The following is a 20,938-nucleotide window of genomic DNA, read 5'->3' as shown; positions in this document are numbered from 1 at the left end:
CATGCCCAACTAACGTTCAAAAGTAGACCTGCTTTTGCAATGCCTACATTTTAGGTGAGAATGTAGACACGTTAGGACACTGAGCGGCATGCGATTCTGTAAATGGAAGTCTATATCAAAGCCATTCCCATGCTTATCCCGATAGATGCAGCTTTTTGCGATGAGCGTCCACAAAATTGTGGATGCCTATTTTGTGAATCACGCACAGCCTTTGGACATATAACTTCCAATTATTGCTTGTTAAAGTTGTTAATTGAGCTTATTATTCAATTTATTTGGACGCCTAAGATGCTGGACATCCACAGAATTTGCCCTTCAGTGATTAATATTAAAAAATAAACCCCCGGATATAATTTACAAAAAAGTAGAAATCACAGTAAAATAAAATTACATCACAAAGAGGGAATAATGATGAGGACAATTTCCAGGTTATGGTGCTGGTCCTTATTGTTTCTGGTCAGGATACATTTCTTGCATGGTGGCAGCATATACTTGTACAGAAGATATTGTTTCTTTGTTATACAGAGGTTTTCCTGCTCATTCTTTTCTGAGAAGTCTTTGGTTTTCTCTTTTAGGAAATGTGTGTAATATTACTCAGATTGATATTCAAAGCAATTTAAGTTGGGAGGAGAGGCTCCTGCTTGCTTAAATAGAGCTCTGCAGATCAGCCACCATTATTCAGCGCCACTTAACTGAACAGTGCCACTGAATTGGCATTAACCAGCTGTGTGCAAAGTAGGTCAGAGAGAGATGTTTTGGGGGTAGAGTCGGGGAGGAGCTGGCAGTAATGCAGGTGCTGGCAATATTCAGTGCCAGTGCCTAACCCCTCACTTCCCAAGATCAGACAGTCCTGAGACCAACTCCTCCTCCCTCCCCCCCAGTACCTACCTTACATCCTTTGGTGGTCCAGTGAGGCTTTCCTGGGCAGGAGTAATCCTCACTTCTGCCCCTCTTGGCTTCTTGGACTAAAATGGCTGCCACAGGTTCTAAAAGCAGAGATCAGCGTTTCATATATGTAAGGTAGGCACCAGGGAGTGGTGATGCTGATCTCAGGGGCAGGGGCTCAGGGGGGTCAGGTTACAAGGAGGGTTTGGTAAGGGGGTTGGAATCAGAGGGTGGGGGAAGGAGAAACTGAGAAGCATTTATAAAAGTCCTAGACCTAGCTGAATATCGGCTGGGATCCCCGTAGGTTTTGGCAACCAGCAGCCATCTGTTCAGACCCGAATATTGAATGCTAGTGCCTGGATATGACTTGGTATTGAATATCTGGGTCTGACATAGCTGATGATGATCAGTGTTTAAAAGCATGCTAACTGCCACCTGCTGAATATTAACTGGATTGTCTTTTGCATAGTGCAATAAGAATTTCTGTTTCTATTTCTTCACTATTGCATTACTTGTCACATGTGCTTTGTGAGGGGTCCAGTTAAGCTTTTGTTTGTATTTTTCCAATTTTAGTCTGTGGGTACTTATTCTTTATTTGATAAGGTTCTTCTGTACTTTGTATATGTGGCCAATGCAGTGGTGTAACGAGGAAGGTCAGCACCCGGCATCACCGCGTTGTACCCCCCCTCCATTCTTCCACATCGCTTGAATGCCCCTCAAACTCTTCCCTGCTGCTAAAGCGCTCCAATCCCTCCTGCGTACCTCTTGAAATGTTCATCCGTGTGATCAGCATCTTCCACCTGCTGTTTGACTCCCTTCTGACATCACATCCTGGTGCTGCAACCAGGGAGTGCCGGTAGAAGGGAGCCAAGTCTGGCTTGAACAGCATGTGAAAGATGCTGCTCGTGCTGGTGAACATTTCAAGAGGTACACGCAGAGGAGGGCAGAGAGGAGGAGAGTTGCTGGCATCCTCATGAAGACGGCTCGTGGGGTGGTCCGCCCCCACCCTACCTTATTACGTCACTGGACCAAAGTCATACAGTCTGCTAGAATGCAGTGGCTGTGTAGGGATCTGCAGCAGCCCAGTTTCTTTTGTTGTTCTAGGGCAGTGGTCTCAATCTCAAACCCTTTGCAGGGCCACATTTTGGATTGTAGGTACTTGGAGGGCCTCAGAAAAAAATAGTTAGTCTTATTAAAGAAATGACAATTTTGCTTGAGATAATACTCTTTATAGTTTAAAAATCTTTCTTTTTGGCTAAGTCTTAATAATAATATTGTAATTTATAGCTAAAGAGACATATGATCAAGAAACTGTTTTATTTTATTTTACTTTTGATTATGATAAACATACCTAGGGCCTCAAAATAGTACCTGCGGGCCGAAAGTTTGAGACCACTGTTCTAGGGCATGTTGTAATTTTTGCACTGATTGCTTTTCAAGAAATAATTCAGGTTCTTCCCCTATATTTACGGTAGTAGCTAATAAAAACTAGGCCTACGTTTGTATCTTGATCCTTATCTTCCAATTCCATTCTTCTTAATTACGGTAACCACTGTAAACCACTTAGATAACATTTTATTTGCATTATTATAAATAAAATTTGAAATGTTAAAATTGGTTTGGTAGGACAGGTTCGCTTCATATCTGTTGAATGTGTTGTATTAAAATGTTTGTTACTTCAGAGATCTTGGTAGTTTCTGCCACAGGGCTCACATCCAGGTTTCCTGTTCTACCTATAGCAGAATGGAGTACCCAGAAGCTGGGCCTGTGCAAAAACCAGAAAAGTAAATTTATCTGTTTCCTGGCAACCCTGGAGGCAGTTACTTCTCAAGTGAATAGCAGGGAAGGAGTGATGACATTCTTATTTGTCTTTTATTTTTCAGCGGTATGAGCAGGGGATTCATTGGGACTTGTAAATCAATTTTTGCATTATTTAAAAAAAAAAAGACATAGAGACAGGATAACAGTTCTATGGGCCAGTTTTGACTCAAACAGTATAGTTTCTTACCTCTGTTCTAGTATACTTAAGGTGACCATACATCCCATTTTGAACGGGACTGTCCCGTTTTTAGATCCCCTGTCCCGTTGTCCCCACACACAGCTTTGGGACGCCGAAATGTCCCGTTTTCAGGGACAGCATCCCAAAGATGTGCAGGGGGACAATGGGACTTCCCCTCCCTCCCTGCCGTGCCAAAGCTAGCTTTGCCTTCATCCCTCCCTCCAGCACCGAAGCCTGCCCCACCCCCCCAGACCAGCCCCCGCTGTTGTTACCAGGAACACCCAGGATACCAGCCCTAGGGGGGTGCACAGCCGGCCGGTTGGGTCTGGAACCTCCCGTGCTGCTATAATCACCACCTGCACCTCAGTGCAGCTGCCATACTTTTTCTGAAGGCGAGTCGGCAGCCGTGCTGAAGTGCAGGAAGGTCCCGTGATGACTGCCGTCTTCCGCCTCTACTCTGGAAGTTGTAAGTGACGTTGGAGGGGGGTGGACGAGCAGCCGCAGTCATCGCGGGACCTTGCCGCAACTCCCTGCATCTGCCGGCCCACCCCCTCCGACGTCACTTACCTCTTCCGGAGCAGAGGCAACAAAAGCAGTCATTACGGAACCTTGCTGGTTTGGAGGGAGAGAGGAGCAAAGAAGGGTGGTGGAGGGAAAGAAAGGGGGGTCAGGGTGATATGGAAGGATGGTGGAGGGAGAGAAAGGGGGTCAGGGTGGTGGAAGGAGAGAAAGGGGGCAGATGCTGATGGAATTGGTGTGCAGGGAAAGGAGAGAGACATAAGGGGGAAGGATACTGGATGGAATTGGGTTGGAGGGAAAGAAAGGGGGCAGATGCTGATGGAAGTGGTGTGCAGGGAAAGGGGGAAGGATACTGGATGGAATTAGGTTGGAGGGAAAGAAAGGGGGCAGATGCTGATGGAAGTGGTGGGAAGGGAGAGCAGAGAGTGAAATGCCAGACCATGGGGGTGTGGGAGAGGAAAGGGAAGAAGAGGGGAGATGCCAAACCATTGGAGGAGGGAAGGGAAGAAGATGGATGCCAGACCAATTGCTGCCTGGTTGGCCCGGAACTTCCTCTCCAATGTCAGAATTGACGTTGGGAAGAAGGTGTGTAGGCCAACGCCTTGACCTTCTTTTTCTTTAGTTGCAGCAAGCAGCAGCAGCGGCGGACCGGGGGTGTGTGTGTGTTGAAGCGATGGTAGGCCAGGCTTTGGTGGGTAGGTAGCAGCAGCAGGGGCCGGTCCAGGAGGGGCCAGGCTTAGGGACTAGATGGATGGAGGCAAGCAGGATGGCTTTAGCACGGCAGGGAGAGAGGTAGGCTGGTTGGCTTTGAGGGAGGGGGTGGGACAAAGGCTGGAAGGCAGTGAGGGGAACATAGGAAGGAGCACTAGGGGCACTAAGGACATGGGAAGGGGCACTAAGGACATAGGAAGGAGGCACTGGGGGTACTAAGGACATGGGAAGGAGGCACTGGAGGCACTAAGGACATAGGAAGGAAGGAGGGAAGGAATAGAAAGGGACAATTGTTGGATCTGAGTGCAGAAAGAAAGAAATGAAAGAAAGGATGCACAGTCAGAAGGAAATGCAACCAGAGATCAAAATGTGTCAGTTTTGAGAATTTATATCTGTTTTCTATATTTTGTACTATATTTGTCTATTTTTCTATAGTTACTGAGGTGACATTGCATATTTTAAAGTCATCTGCCTTGACATCTTTGAAACCCTCCCAAATATAAATGATAATTAACATTTTCTCTGCATATAGTGTGCTTTGTGGGGATTTTTTAATTTTATGATTACCATTATGAATTAATAAGATATGTGTACATGAAAAATGAATGGAAGAAATTGGGGCCAGGATTGGGGTGGGGCTAGGGTGGGATTGGGGGGTGGGACTGAATATTAATAGATGTCCCATTTTGATGGGAGTCTTTTGGTTATGATATCATGAGAGTAAAATTACATACCTGAGACTAGGCATATGAAGCATTTGAATCAGAAAAAAATTATAAAAACAAATATATATTATGTAATTAGAATCCCGGCTAGTTAGTGATTATGGTGAGCATGGTTAACCATATGGCTTATGAAGTATGCCAGAGTGGTCAGCACTGTATTGAAGAAGGGTATTAGGACCTGCTTGTGCTTCTTTTCCAGATGCCCTGCTAGGAGCTTTTTAGTATTGATATGCATGCAGCTGATTATGAGGTGCATAAAGATGCCCGTTCCAGGAAATAGAGTTGTGGAGCTTAGCCTGCAGCATTTATTGTTAGCATCAGGTCACAAGAAGAGACTTGAGTGAAACCTCCCTTTTTTAAACTTTTCTTTGCAGCTCATTAGCATGTCCAAAAAGGATAACAGAGAACTCTGAAGGCATGCTAAAGTTCACGGGAGGGTAGCCGCCACTTTCTCTTCTCACCATCTGCCTTTCTTCTAGGCATCCTTTTCAAACAATAAGAAATCTGCTACTGACAGTGCAGACACATGATTTATTACAGTGTATGGGAGTGCTGCTGGGGTAAAATCACTGGTACATGGAGATGAGGGGAGAAGCTGTAGCCACTGTCACTCTTTGATACTGAATGAATGAAACTTTCATTGCAATCTGGTTGGCAGTGGCTTGTGGTGATATTTGAAACAGGGGATTCAGTAGATGAGCTAAACCAGGGGTGACCAACCTTGGTCCTCACCAAGTCAGGTAGATCTATTTGCATACAATGGAGGCAGTGTATGCAAATAATTTAATGCATATTCATTGGAGAAATCCTGAAACCCCAACTAGATTGAGGCTATCAAAGACTGAGATTGGAAACTCCTGGGCTAAACATTAATGCAATATGTACCCTTAAACAAGATTAGTGTTTTAAACATAAGAACCTAAGAATTGCTGCTGCTGGGTCAGACCAGTGGTCCCTCATGCCCAGTAGTCCGCTCACACGGTGGCCCTCAGATCAAAGACCAGTGTTCTAAATGAATCCAGCCTCACCTGCGTACATTCCAGTTTAGCAGGAACTTGTCCAACTTTGTTTTGAAACCCTGAAGTGTGTTTTCCCCTATAACAGATTCCGGAAGAGCATTCCAGTTTTCCACCACTCTCTGGGTGAAGAAGAATTTCATTATGTTTGTACAGAATCTATCCCCTTTCAACTTTAGAGAGTGCCCTCTCGTTCTCTCTACCTTGGAAAGGGTGAACAGTCTGTCTTTATCTACTAAGTCTATTCCCTTCATGTTGTGATAGCTGTTTCCCAGCATTCCTTCTACTTCTACACCTTGTGCCGGTCTCGTAGTCCATTTAGAATTAAGTCCAATATTGCATTTCCTCAGTATTTTCCTTGACAAGTTGTTCCAGGGAGCAATCGCCTACAGCATCTAGGAACTTGGTCTCCCTAGCGCAGCCGGAGGTGCCTAGGTTCCAGTCTATCCCCAGATAGTTGAAGTCACCCATGATAACTGTGTTGCCTCCCTTGCATGTTTCCGTGATTCCGATGAGGTCAACGTTATCTTTTTGTGCCATTGCTTCTAATTCATCCATCTTATTCCTTAGGCTCCTTGCGTTCGTGTACATACACTTGAGTTTGTGGCCTGTTCCCTTCTTGCATTTTCTTCCCTCTTGTGTCCCTATCGGTCTGTCTTGCCTGTGATCTGGTGAGTCTTCCCCTGTATCTTCCTGCACGGTATGCGCCGATGAGTCTCCCCCTCTATCTTCTGGGCATACCGGTTACCGAACCATCGACTTTCTCTTGGTAGACTGTCGGCTTTCCCCTTCTTCCTTGTTTAAAAACTTCTCAACTTCTCTCTTGAAGTTGCTTGCAAGTAACCTCGTTCCGTCTCTGCTAAGGTGGAGTACGTCCTTCCTGTACAGCTTGCTCTTCCCCCAGAACGTCGTCTAGTTGAACACAAAGTGGATTCCTACTTCCTCACACCAGCGGCGCATCCAATAATATTTGCTACTTTTCCTTTTGACAACTGTATTAATGTGAAAAAAACTTAAGTTTTATATCACCAGCATCTTTCAAAAATCGTGAGAAATTCCCTAACCCCTTTTTGTTCTGTTTTAATTAGATTGTAAGCTCTGTTGAGCAAGGATTGTCTCTTACATGTATAATGTACAGTGCTGCGTACGTCTAGCAGCACTATAGAAATGATAAGTAGTAATAGCAGTAGTTTAGAACTACAGATTCCATCAAAAAATACTTTGAGCAATTCAGACATTGTGATATTTTGAGGATGAAGCAGTAAGTTATTGTGGACTCACAAACAAGAGGCAAAAGCCTGCTCTAAATATTTGGGGCTAATTCTGCTCACAACTGTCAGTATTTTAAAAAAATGCTGACCACCATGGGCTGAGTATTACTCCCAAATGTGCCTCGTTCTGAAAATGGAAATCTATGCATGTTTTTGCCTCTCTACTTATTTTTCTTGTGGGCAAACAGTACATGCAGTGGTTAATGCCGGGCATTCTTTTAACCATAGAAAGGAATGAAGTGAGAGGGGAATGAAGAGTGTGTCGGGCACAATTTAAAACAGGTTTTATATTGAGATTCTTTGACATAGTTCTGCATAGGTAATTGAAATAAATAAACTGAGTGCCCTCAGAATGGGTACAAAGTACAGTAACTGATTGAGTTAGAAACTAATTAAGTGAAAGGAGACAAAGCAGGACTGGCATTGGCAGCTGCCCTGGGCCCCACAGCTAGAATGGGCCCCCGACTGCCTGGTAAGGTGAGGTAAGTTTCCCTCCCTTTGACTCCCTTGCTGCCCTCTCCCACCGCTGCCGTAGCCTGTAAGTAAATTTAACCCATGCTATAGGGCTCTAGCTTTGTGCATGCCGCTGCTGGCTTCCCTTCTCTTCCCCCTCCTCAGGGCTTAATTTCCTGTTTCAGAGGAGAAGGGATGCCGGCAGCGGCATGCCCAGTGTTAGAGCCCTGTGGCATGGGTTAAATTTGCTTACAGGCTGTGGCATTAGTGGTAGAAAGAGCAGCAAGGGAGTCGAAGGGAGAGATGCTTACCTCACCTAACCAGGCAGACAGGAGCCCCTTGTAGCTGTAGAGTCCAGGAGGAAGGAAATAATTTGTGAGGGGAAGAGAGATGGGATCAAAGGGGGCTTCTTACCACCAGCAGTTCCCAAGCACTTCTCGAGCTTGAGGGCTGGCAGCAGACATGTTAGGAGTAGCCCATTTGCTCCTGTAGTGACAGCTTCTGGCAGTGGCAGTATTCACAATTTGCTACTCCATCGGGCCTTCCTCTTTGCTGGGTTCTGCCTTGGCAGAAACAAGAAGTAGGCGAGACCCGGCAGAGAGGAAGGCCCAAAGCCAGCAAGAACAGTGAGTTGTGAAGGCTACACTGATGATGGGGGGGAATGGGTGACAAAGAGAGAGAGGGAGGGAGAGAGGGGAGGGGGAGAGAAATGCTGCACCCAATTGGGGAGAGAGAGGGAGGGAGAACGAAGACCAGGGAAGAGAAAGGAGAGGAAAGAGAGATGTCAAGACCTTGGGGAGGGAGGGAAAGGAAAGGAGATACTAGACCATGGAGGGGGAGGGATAATTGCCAGGGCATGTGGGAGAGGGAAAGGAAGGAGAGGAGATGCCAGATCATGGAGGGAGAGATAGAATAGGAGAGGAGAGTGATGCCAGCAAGAGGGAAAAGAAGGAGAGGAGATGCCAGAGCATGGAGGGGGAGGGAAAGATAATAGAGAAGGAGAGAAGAAAGATTCAAGGGGATGGGGAGAGGAAAGGAAAGGAGATAGAGATGTCAGAGTATAGGGGAGAGGGTGGAGACAGAAAAATGGAGAGGGGATGAAGCTGAAATAAATCATGTATAAAGGAGAGAAGGGCCACAGGATAGGCATTTTATGGAAGGGACATAGAAAGAGGGAAGATGCCATTTGGAAGAGAGAGAGGACGGACTCTGGATAGAAAGGACAGAGAAGGTGGACAGTGGATGGAAGGGGCACAGAGAGAAGGCAGATTTTGCATGGAAGGAAGAGAGAGGACAGACCCTGTATAGAAAGAAGAGAGCAAAATGATGATTAAAGCAGAAACAACAAAAGGTAGAAAGAAGATTTTAACAAAAAAGCTAGGAGACACAGGAGAGGAACAGAGGGCGAACAGAAGAAGAGAGAAGCAGGAGAGAATGGAAGCAGGAGAGAGCAAGGGGCAGTGGCGAGAATTAGCTTCGCCGACCCCCCGACATCATCCACCGGAGCTCCCCATTAAAAGGGGAGGGGCCAACGGTGCCGAGTTAGAGGCTTTGCAAAAAAGCTAGGAGACACAGGAGAGGAACAAAGGGTGAACAGGAAAGAAGGAAAGCAGGACAGAGCAAGGGACAGCAGCAAGAGTTAGCTCCGCCCACCCCCCAAAGTCATCCATGGGAGCTCCCCCTTAAAAGGGGAACGGCCAACGGTGCTCAGCCGTTCGGTGTGCGTCGAAGGCGAGCGTTAAAGGCACTCACCTTAGCAAGAGCGCCTTTGCGAAGGGTCTTAAAGAGGGACAAGTCACTGCAAAGAAGAGCAGAAAGCAACTACAGCAGACACAGAAGACACACAAGCAACAGGCAAGCAAGAAGAGCAGGCTTAAAATCAGGCGAGGGTCCTCACAGTAATGCCAAGGATGCTATATAAGGAACCAGGGAGAAGCCACTTCAGACAGCATACCCTCAAGCGGACAGCAATGGAAGCAGCAGCCAGAAGCAGGATGTTGAGCTATCCAGTTTTCTGCACCATTTGCCATATGTAGGACTACCTCCCCTCTGGGAGGCAGTCTAATGTATGCACTCGATGCGAGGAACTGGAGGGCCTGAAGAAAAAAATTAGACTCCTGGAAGGCAGAATACTGGAACTAGAAGCACTTCGAGCAGTGGAGGAGGAGGACAGAGAGGCAGAAAACTTCAAGACAGAGGAAACTATTGCGGAAGAAGTCCAGGAGTTAGAGAAGTTCATTGAGGAGGCATACAGTGAGGCCGTGGAAAATCACCAGCAAAAGTGGAACTGCCAAGATACACACCTCCAGTGAGTAACGACTACCTGGAGAACAACCACAAGGAAGTAATGGGTGACACAGCAGCAACACCTGGAAACAGCGAAGGGAACCCACAGGAAGACGAGTCTGGTGCAAGCCAACACCAGGTTGAGGGAAGATGGAAGTGTACAGAGAACACAAACCTACGGCTGGAGAGATGGATATACACCAGGGACATGGACCTGCGGCTGGAGAGATAAGAGAAGACAAAGAGAACAGTGACCGTCATGGGGGACTCCTTCATCAGACAAGTTAACAGCCACATAGCAGGAAGAAGACAGGATTGGCTGGTGACCTGCCTACTGGGAGCCAAGATAGAAGATATAGCGAGCCGCATCGACAGGATCATTGACAGCATGGAAGAGGAAGATACGGCGGTGGTGATTCATGTGGGACAAACAACGTGAGCAACAGGGACTACAGCAGGGAAGTACTGAAGGACCAGTTCCGGATGCTAGGAAGGAAGCTGAAGACCAGAATGCTGAGGGTAGCGTTCTTGGAGATCCTGCCGGTACCCAGGGCCGATGAGAAGAGGCAGATAGAGCTGCAAGCAGTCAATGCGTGGATGAAGCGCTGGTGTGAGGAAGAAGAATTCCACTTCATGCGCAACTGGATGACATTCTGGGGGAAGAGCAAGCTCTTCAGGAAGTATGGACGGAACGAGGCTACTTGCAAGCAACATCAAGAGAGGAATTGAGAAGTTTTTAAACTAGGAAGAAGAGGAAATCCGACAGTTGATCAAGAGTTGATGGTTCGGGAACCAGTATACCCGGAGGATACTGTGCAGGAAGATAGTGGGGAAGACTCACCGGATCATAGGCAAGACAGGGGTAGTAAATTCATCATTGGTCTTGGTAAAGTGACATGAGCTTTAAATGACTATTATGAACTTAATTTAATAAATTTCAATAATTATAAAGTGCTTTGAGTGTATAACATAAGAACAAAAGCAATGCCTCTGCTGGGTCAGACCTGAGGTCCATCGTGCCCAGCAGTCCGCTCACGCGGCGGCCTAACAGGTCCAGGACCTGTGCAGTAATCCTCTATCTATACCCCTCTATCCCCTTTTCCAGCAGGAAATTGTCCAATCCTTTCTTGAACCCCAGTACCGTACTCTGCCCTATTACGCTCTCTGGAAGCGTATTCCAGGTGTCTACCACACGTTGGGTAAAGAAGAACTTCCTAGCATTCGTTTTGAATCTGTCCCCTTTCAACTTTTCTGAATGCCCTCTTGTTCTTTTATTATTCGAAAGTTTGAAGAATCTATCCCTCTCTACTCTCTCTATGCCCTTCATGATCTTATAAGTCTCTATCATATCCCCTCTAAGTCTCCTCTTCTCCAGAGAAAAGAGACTCAGTTTCTCCAATCTCTCAGTGTATGAAAGGTTTTCCATCCCCTTTATAAGACACGTCGCTCTCCTCTGAACCCTCTCGAGTAATGCCATGTCCTTCTTAAGGTACAGCGACCAATATTGGATGCAGTACTCCAGATGCGGACGCACCATCGCCTGATACAATGGCAGGATAACTTCTTTCGTTCTGGTTGTAATACCCTTCTTGATTATGCCTAGCATTCTGTTTGCCTTCTTAGCGGCTGCTGCGCACTATGCCGTCGTCTTCATTGTCATGTCCACCATTACCCCCAAGTCCTTTTCTTGGGTACTCTCATTTAATAACATCCCTCCCATCGTATAGTTGTACTTCGGGTTTCTATTTCCCACATGTAATACTTTACATTTCTCAACGTTGAACTTCATCTGCCATCTTGTCGCCCATTCCCCTAGTTTGTTCAAGTCCCTATGCAATTCTTCGCAGTCCTCTTTAGTCCGAGCTCCACTAAATAGTTTGGTATCGTCCGCAAATTTTATTATCTCACACTTCATCCCTGTTTCTAGTTCATTTATGAATATATTAAATAGCAGTGGCCCAAGCACCGAGCCCTGAGGGACCCCACTCGTGATCCTCCTCCAGTCCGTGTAGTGGCCCTTCACTCCTACTCTCTGTTTCCTACCCGCCAACCAATTTCTGATCCATCTATGTACGTCTCCTTCCACCCCATGGTTCTTCAGTTTCCGGAGTAGGCGTTCATGGGGCACCTTGTCAAAGGCTTTTTGGAAATCTAGATATATGATGTCTATGGAGTCTCCTTTGTCCATCCGTTTGTTAATTCCTTTGAAGAAGTGCAATAAGTTTATTAGGCACGATCTCCCCTTGCAGAAACCATGTTGGCTGGTTATCAGAAGTTCGTTTCTTTCAAAATGTTCATCGATGTTTTCTTTTATCAGTGCTTCCGCCATTTTTCCCCGGAACCGAGGTCAGACTCACCGGTCTGTAGTTTCCCGGGTCACCTCTTGATCCCTTTTTAAAGATGGGCGTAACGTTGGCTATCTTCCAGTCCTCCGGGATCATGCCTGTTTTTAGGGATAGATTCCAAATTTGCTGCAGTAGTTCCGCTATCTCCTCCTTTAATTCCTTCAGAACCCTTGCATAGATTCCGTCCGGACCCGGGGATTTGTCAGTTTTTAGTTTTTCTATGTGCCTGCGAACATCTTCAAGGCTCACTTCCATGGATGTTAATTTTTCTGCTTGATTTCCATTGAAGAATTGCTCAGGTTCCGGTATGTTGGATGTGTCTTCGTTTGTAAATACAGACGAAAAGAACATGTTAGGTCTTTCTGCCACTTCTTTCTCCTCCTTCATCACTCCCTTCCTGTCTCCGTCGTCCAGCGGTCCCACCTCCTCCCTAGCCGGTTGCTTCCCTTTAACATATCTAAAGAACGGTTTGAAATTTCGTACTTCCCTGGCTAGCCTCTCTTCATACTCTCTTTTGGTTTTTCGAACCACTCGGTGACATTCTTTTTGATACTTCCTGTGCTCTTTCCAGTTCCCCTCAGTGTTTAAGAAAGGAAGGCACTTATTTTTTGTGCCCGATGGCTGCCCAACCGTTTCACACTTGGTTTCATCAGCAGGTGCTGGCGATTTTTACTCCTTAAGAGTTTCTTCAAATAATTTTTGGTGCATGAATTGAAGGAGGCATAGCCCCTAATGAAACCGAGTGTGAAACGGTTGGGCAGCATTCGGGCACAAAAGATAAGTGCCTTCCTTTCTTAAGCACCTTATGCACTCAAGGCACTTTATAATTATTGAAATTTACTAAATTAAGTTCATAATAAACATTTAAAGCACATGTCACTTTACCAAGACCAATGATGAATTTACTACCCAAGTAAGGGCACGAAAATTAGTTTAGTAGTGCATGGATATTTTGAGGTCTGGTAATCCAATTTGAGTTGATAGAAATTTGTTCACTGACTTCTATAATTTAGAAAGTTATATAACAGGTATGCAAAATTATATTGCTCTTTAGATTCTTGCCCTCCAGCAATTATGAAAGGAGCTCCTTTAAATTTCCAACTAGATTTATTTGGCTGGCTAACTCAAAAATGGTAAATTTCCACCTACAGGAGGTCATATCATCATCATACCTGTACTGAAAAATCATAGAAACCCAATTTCAAAAGTCGTCAATTATAGGCCTATCGCATCTATTCCATTCTTTGGTTTATTTACAGCTGCTAGATTATTTGGATCACTTCTCCCTTCTGCATGAATCTCAATCAGGCTTTAGGCCTCTACATAGCACCGAGACAGTGCTAGCCTCCATCCTAGATAGCCTGTATACTTTGTTTAGTAAAGATACCAGTGCTCTGATACTGAAGCTAAGTAGCACATTTGACCTTGTGGATCACAAAAATCTAATAGAGTGCTTGAGTGCTTGGATGCTATCAGGGTGCACGCTAAAGTTTTAAAATGGTTTGAAGGTTTTTAAGTATCACGTACATATCAAGTACAGGTCAACAATGATTATTCTAACAATTGGAGCAACCCATGTGGTGTGCCACAGGGTTCACCATTGTCTCCTTCACTTTTTAACATCTATTTGTCATCATTGGGCGATAGACTATCTCATTTGAAGATCAAGTTATTTAGTTATGCCGATGATATACAGTAACTATTTTGATTCATATTTCTACTTCTCTTCCACAGATCAGCCATATCACTGAGATTTTTCTGATAATTGAATTATGGATGGCAGAATTTAAATTAAAACTGAACACAAAAAAAACTACATTTTTCTATGCGTCTCTGAGCCAGAAGGATACTGAGATGTCTATGATTCTAAATGCAAAAACTTATACTATTCAACCTACTATTACTATTAAGATATTAGGAGTAATTTTGGATAAAAATATGACTATGAAGAACCAGATTGATCCTCTGGTCCGTAGGGGTTCCACACATTATGGAAATTGTGAACAATTAGAGCATACTTTGTAACTTCATTCAGACTTCTGCTGCAATCTTTGGTTTTGAGCCAGCTTGACTACTGTAACATTGTCCATCTCGCCAGTTCAAAAAAATCTTTATAGATTTCTTACCATTCAGAACGCAGCTGTCTATTTGATTTTTAATTTGAATAAGTATGATCATGTTACACCTTTTCACCGGCAACTGCACTGTTTATCAGTGGAGGCTTGTGTAGTTGAATGCATCTGCTTTAAGGCATTAGCAAGTCTAATACGTAAATATCTTATGGATTCATTTACATTCACTAGTTCAAAACATTCCAGACAATCCCATGCACTATTCATCTTTCCATCTGTTAAGGGCTGAACATTTAAAAGATTTCATCAATACCTTTTATCTTATCAAGTTGCATCATGGGACAAGGATCTTGAAGCTTCCACTTCACAACCTTCTTAAAGAGGCTTTCTAAAGAACTGGGAAGTTCTACTTTCTGTCACTATAGTGCCTAGAAAGATAGATTCCCTCTATAGAATCATCTCTTGCCCAGGGTTTGATAGACCACAATTCCAGCATCAGTCGTTGCTAGTGGAACCCACCCTTAAGAAGTCTTCTAGTTGTAGAATTTGCGCTACAGCTCCTCCAGGTTGTGAAGGCAGAAGCATGGACAAGTTTGGCCGTTGTCTATACCAAAAGTTTATGTTATCCAACAGAGTTTTAAACTATAATTTCTTTGTCTTTTATTTCAAACAGTTAGTTAAGAAGTTGGCAGTTTTCAAACAATGCATTCCAACTGCCCATCTTCCAGAATTTCAGAATATCACTCATAGCCTTATACAAACCAGGAAGTATTTAGCACGAACTGCTTTTGATGCATTTGAGCTTTCATCCAGGGCTTCTGCCATGGCTATAGCTTTGAGAAGAGTAGTTTGGCTGCAGGTCTGACTTGGACACAGATATAAATCTTCTGGACCACTTGGCCAACATACCATGTGTGGAAGAAGAACGTTTTAGAGAAAAAATTGAAACTGCCACACAGAAACTTACCCAGAATGAGCAGAGTACAAATCCTGTACAAAACTTGTACAAATCCAAGAAGTCTCAATCTACTAAACCTGCTCAAAAGTTGATTTCTTACATTTATAAGAGATAGTATCCTGCCTCTTCTTCCTCTGTTAAACCACTGCCTCAGAAGAGACAGAGACAGCAGAAATCTCAGAAACAACAACCGTCAGAAACCGGCTCAATCTTTTTGACCTGTTTCTGGAGAGCAAAGTCAATATCCCAACCTTACAGCCTCTTCCTTTTCCCATCGGAGGACGTCTTCAATTCTACTCATGATGGACTCTCATTACCAAGGCCTCTTGGGTTCTAACAATTATCAGGGAGAGTTACTCTTTTCATTTCGAATCCATTCCTCCAAACTACCCACCAAGAGAGTCCTCTTTTACATCTCAGCAGACATCCTTTCTTCTTCGCCATAGAGGAAGTTCCCCCTACTCAGAAAAATCAGGGGTTCTATTCTAGGTACTTCCTAATTCCAAAGAAGATGGGATGTCTTCATCCAATTCTCGACCTCAGAAATCTAGTCAAATTGTGAATGTTATCCCTAGCGACATTGTCCCCTTCTAGATCAAAATGAAAGGCTATGCTCTCTAGACCTCAAAGAGGCTTACACACACATTTCCCATATATCCTGACAACAGGAAATTTCTCTGTTTCCAGATAGCTAATCAGCATTATCAGTACAAATTTCTGCCTTTCGGCCTTGCTTCCTCTCCAAGAGTATTTACAAAGTGCCTAGTGGTCGTGGCAGCAACTTTCCATACTTACTGTCTCCCAAGTGTTTCTCTATTTCGACGATTGGCTAATAAAGGCCATATCTCCTCAGGCAGTTTACTTAGCAACTAAATTGACCATTACGTTTCTTCAGCATTTGAGATTCGAAGTCAACTTTCCAAAGTCCCACCTTCAACCGTCACAATGTCTCCAATTCATAGGAGCCATTCTCAATACCAGTCAGTTACGGGCTTAAACTCCTTAACAAAGACAAGACACTTTGATTTGTCTTTGCAATCAAGTCTCCACTCGGCAGACCATTTCAGCCAGACATATGATGCAACTCATAGGCCACATGACATCCACAGTCCATGTTATCCCATTTGCTTGTCTATATCTCAGAACAGCACAGTGGACCCTAGCGTCTCAGCAGTCTCTAGCCTTTGACCCCTTATCCCAAAGGATCAATGTCATATCACCACTTTGAAAATTTATTCAGTAGTGGATGAATTCCATCAATCTTTCTAGGGGTCTTCTCTTTCAGGGTTCCCCCAAATCAAAAATTCCTCACCACAGATGCATCCATATAAGCTTGGGGAGCTCACCTGGATGGCCTCAAGACACAGGGTTACTGGACTTCGCAAGAAAAGTCATATCAATCTTCTAGAATTCGAAATGCTCTCAACACTTTTCTGAATTCTCTTTTCAACCACATCGTCCTAGTCCAAACAAACAAGTCGTAATGTATTATATCAACAAGCAGGGCGGCACGGGCTCTCTCCTTCTCTGTCGAGAAGCCCAACACATTTGGAATTGGGCAATTCCTCGTAGCATATTCATAAAGGCTATATATGTGCAAGAGAAATAGAATGTCCTTGCCAACAAACTCAGCAGATTCCTTCGACCACACGAGTTGGCTCTCAGCTCCAAAGTATTCCATCACATCTTCCAGTTATGGGGAACTCCTCAGATAGACCTATTTGCGTCTCCCCTCAATCACAAGCTTGCCTCAATTCTGCTCCAGACAATACTCGCTGCAGGGTCTTGAGACAGATGTATTCCTTCTGGATTGGGCGAACAAATTTCTTTATGCATTTCTGCCAATCCCTCTCATTTTGATTCCGATAGCTCCTCGGTGGCCCAGACAACCTTGGCTCTCCCTTCTACTTCAGCTGACTGTCAAGGATCCAATTCCATTACAGATCTTTCTATCCCTACTCACTCTGAGTAACGGATCCATGTTGCATCCAAGTCTGCAATCTCTACACTTGACAGCCTGGTACCTTTTGGTGTAACTTCATCAGATTTTCATCTCTCTGATTCTGTTCAAACCATTATTGCTGCGTCATGAAAACCATCTACCCAGTAATGTTATCAACAGAAGTGGACAAGTTTTACTTCCTGGTGTTCTCTTCATCACCAAGAACCTTCATCTTCACTGCCTTCAGTTCTAGATTGCCTTCTCCATCTTTTCAATTCTGGCCTCAAAACCACTTCAGTCAGAGTCCTCCTCAGTACTATTAGTGCTTTCCATGCTCTTGTCATTGATAAACCTTTGGCCATTCATCCTCTGGTTTCCAGGTTTATGAAAGGTCCATTCAACTCCAAACCTCCGCTAAAACTGCCTCCAGTTGTCTGGGATCTTAATGTAGTCCTTGCCAAGTTGATGAAGCCACCATTTGAACTACTGACGTTTAATCATCTTAGGTTCCTCACTTGGAAAGTGGTTTTTTTGATTGTTATCACTTCTGCTCATTGATTCAGCAAACTTCAAGCATTTGTTTCCAACCCACCATATATAGTGTTTCACCATGACAAGGTGGTTCTTCGCACTCATCCTAAATTCCTTCCAAAGGTTGTCATGGAATTTCATCTGAATCAATTTATTGTGTTTCCAGTCTTCTTTCCAAAGTTTCATTCTCATCCTGGAGAATCAGCTCTTCATACATCGGTCTGTAAGCGGCCCTTGATGTACTACCTACAAAGGACTAAACCACACAGGACTTTGCCTCAACTGTTCATCTCCTTTGATCCCAACAAAGTAGGCCATCCTGTCACCAAGAGAACTATTTCCACTTGGCTAGTGGCCTGTATTTCCTTCTGCTATGCTTGGGCTAGGTTGCAACTTGAAGGATGTGTTATGGCATACAAAGTTTGAGCTATGACAACCTCAGTGGCTTTCTTACATTCCACTCCCATTGACGAAATTTGCAAAACAGCCACTTGGGCCTCAATCCACACATTCACATCTCACTACCGCCTAGAATCCTGTTCCAGAAGAGATGGTCATTTTGGCCAAGCATTGTTAAAGAATTAATTTTCTTCTTAATGGCCAACCCTCCCTAGGGAGTCCCACGTATGAGAATATGCTGCCTGCTTGTCCTAGGACAAAGCATAGTTACTTACCGTAATGGGTGTTATCCGGAGACAGCAAGCAGATATTCTCACATCCCACCCACTTCCCCTGGTTGGCTTCTTAGCTTGCTTACAGAACTGAGGTACTGTGAGCCTATGTCGGGCGGAAGGGCATTCACGCATACGCAGTGTGGGCGGTCAATGTTTTTAAGCTCTCAAAGTGCCAGTGCACTTTTCACTGTCCGTAAAGGGCTCCATGGATGACGACACCCACATGTGTAAGAATATCTGCCTGCTGTCTCCAGATAACACCCGTTACGGTAAGTAACTGTGCTTTATTGCCACTTGCTGTCCAGATAGCTATGCTGAATATATATCTTTTATTTAACCACTGTAGCTAACACTGAAAAAAATGTTGACCATGGCTATTAAATATTGGATTCTCTCTATTTGCTAGTGGAGAGTATGACAGTATAGAGTAGGGCATACAGATGCAGTGTCCTCCTAACAGTTATGGTGTAGCATGTGCAATGGTATTATTTTGTGAAAATAGCAGCAGTTTACTGTGTAAAAGTTTGGGTCAAGGGTCGCAACAGCAGTCATTTCTGCTAGGTAATTTTAATGTTTGTGTTCTTGTTACAGAGATTCTATTGTAATTGTGACAGTGATGTACAATAAGGTGGATGAGGAGGTACATCAACTTGTGATGCTTGCCAATAAACACATGCAGGAGTTGGAACTAGTAATAGAATTTCAGGCAGTTGAAGATGATATCCACAAGGTAAGATCAGTCCATTGTTTATTGTGACAAATAAATGTGAGTTCACAGTTGGACCTGTGACTGCATGCCATGGTTCAGAAACCCATATTTGAGTTTTTTAAAAATCTATTTTGTATTGCAGTCATAGGCGGAAGGAAGATGTTGCTTTTGTGCCAGCAGTGACATATGAGCCATATTTTGAAAATCAGTTAATATTGTGAGATTCTCTCTGGTGTAGCAATTTTGTTCAGTATTTTTTGAGAAATTTATGCATCCTGTTAGGAGAACTGGGACTTCAATATAGGACATACACTGATGCCACTCAATTGATTTTTTCAGGATTGAGAACATGATTTCTGAAAATATTGATCTTTTGTGCTTATATTTAGGAATGATTAATTATTGGATGAAGGCAAATTGCCTTAAGTTGAAGGTGTCTAAGACTTATGAACCTGCTCGATCGGGCCTGATTCGGGCAGGTCCGACAAATTCAGGAAACAAAAATATGCAGATGGGAGTGATCGGAGGAGCGCCCCATCTGCCTGCCTGGATCGCTGGTGTGCGATTCCCGCACATGGACTGACTATCTACTTTCCCTGCAGATGGTCTGCGCATGCGTTTTGTGTCACTTTTTTTTTTTTTACTGGGGGTTTTTTGGGCCCGACTCTCCTGCTCCTATCGCCACCGGTGGCATCCTCTTCCCGGTGGCGGCGGCAGCCTCTTCCCTTCTTCCCTGCAGTGCGATCCCATGGGTTTAAAGTGGAGCTGCACTGTGGCGTGCAGCCCCACTTTAAACCCGCGGGCTCGCACTGCAGAGAAGGCAGCAGAGATCAGTTTTCTCGTATTTGGCCCCCTTATTGCACTGAATGTTCATTTACAAGGTTTCATGTCGTTTTGCCTTTGTATGAAAATTGAGTGGCAGATCTACAGCAGTGCACAGATGTATTGTACAGTATATATTAATTAATTTTGAGAGCAGCATGTGTTTTTAACGTATCCACATCTACAGTAATGTCCTGCTAATACTGATTTCTGTAACATTGCTAGATGTATGCAGCATAATTGGAAGTCAGGGAGCCAACAGGCACTGCTCTCCCCCCTGCCCCAGGGCTTCTGCAGCCCCTGAAACAGGCAGCGAGATCGGGGCAGTAGAGAGCAGGGCAGAGGCGGCAATGGAGCAGGAGAGTCGGTAGAGAGGTGTGCGACTGGTCCCCAGCAGTTGCTTTAGAAGTTGATCGGCCAACCCAGTTTGATGGAGAATTTTGTGTTGCAAATCGCTGTCTTCCCTACTTTTAAATGTCCCTCCCCTCATTTGCATGCGTGGATCAGAGGATGGTCGGCAGAGAGGTAAGTGAATCATGCCAGAGGGGAATTTGGTTGCTAAGGGGTTGCAAACCGATCAGTACATGATCGATTTGCTTTGTGAATCTAGCCCAAAGTCTTACTGTTATCAAGTTATCCTGCCTGTAACATCATCAATACAGAAAAAAACCTAGGAATATCACTATTAAATTGGTTGAAAAGGTCAAATCATTAGGTGTCATTCTTGATTCTATCCTACTGATCAAGTACGTAAAACAGCTTCGTCTTTTCCAAGTTTAGAACAATCAGATGTCTGAGATTATCTTAGTCCAGGAATTTTAGATTGCTTGTGCAAAGTGTTATTATACTACATTTTGACTGTTGTAACAGCTTGTTAATTGGATTACTAAAAAAGGCAATGAGGTGCTAATAGCACAAAATGCCACTACACGTGTATTATGCAGTTTATCAAGTTTTGATCAGATCTCTCCAACATGAATGTATCTTCATTGGCTATCAAATAAATATCGAATTCAATAT

The 20,938-nt window shown here is 44.2% G+C and overlaps 1 protein-coding gene across 1 annotated transcript in view; it reads left to right on the top strand.

Annotated features, from left to right (window-relative positions):
- The window catches only part of PLEKHG4 (pleckstrin homology and RhoGEF domain containing G4), a 517,593-nt gene that overhangs the window by 262,505 nt on the left and 234,150 nt on the right, over nucleotides 1-20,938 (top strand). Inside the window, 1 exon segment of the mRNA XM_033942931.1 lies at nucleotides 18,979-19,117. Coding sequence (XP_033798822.1) covers nucleotides 18,979-19,117 — 139 coding nt within the window.

The sequence above is a fragment of the Geotrypetes seraphini genome, chromosome 4 (assembly GCF_902459505.1).
Source record: "Geotrypetes seraphini chromosome 4, aGeoSer1.1, whole genome shotgun sequence".
NCBI lineage: Eukaryota > Metazoa > Chordata > Amphibia > Gymnophiona > Dermophiidae > Geotrypetes > Geotrypetes seraphini.
This window is presented reverse-complemented; position numbering and strand designations above follow the sequence as displayed.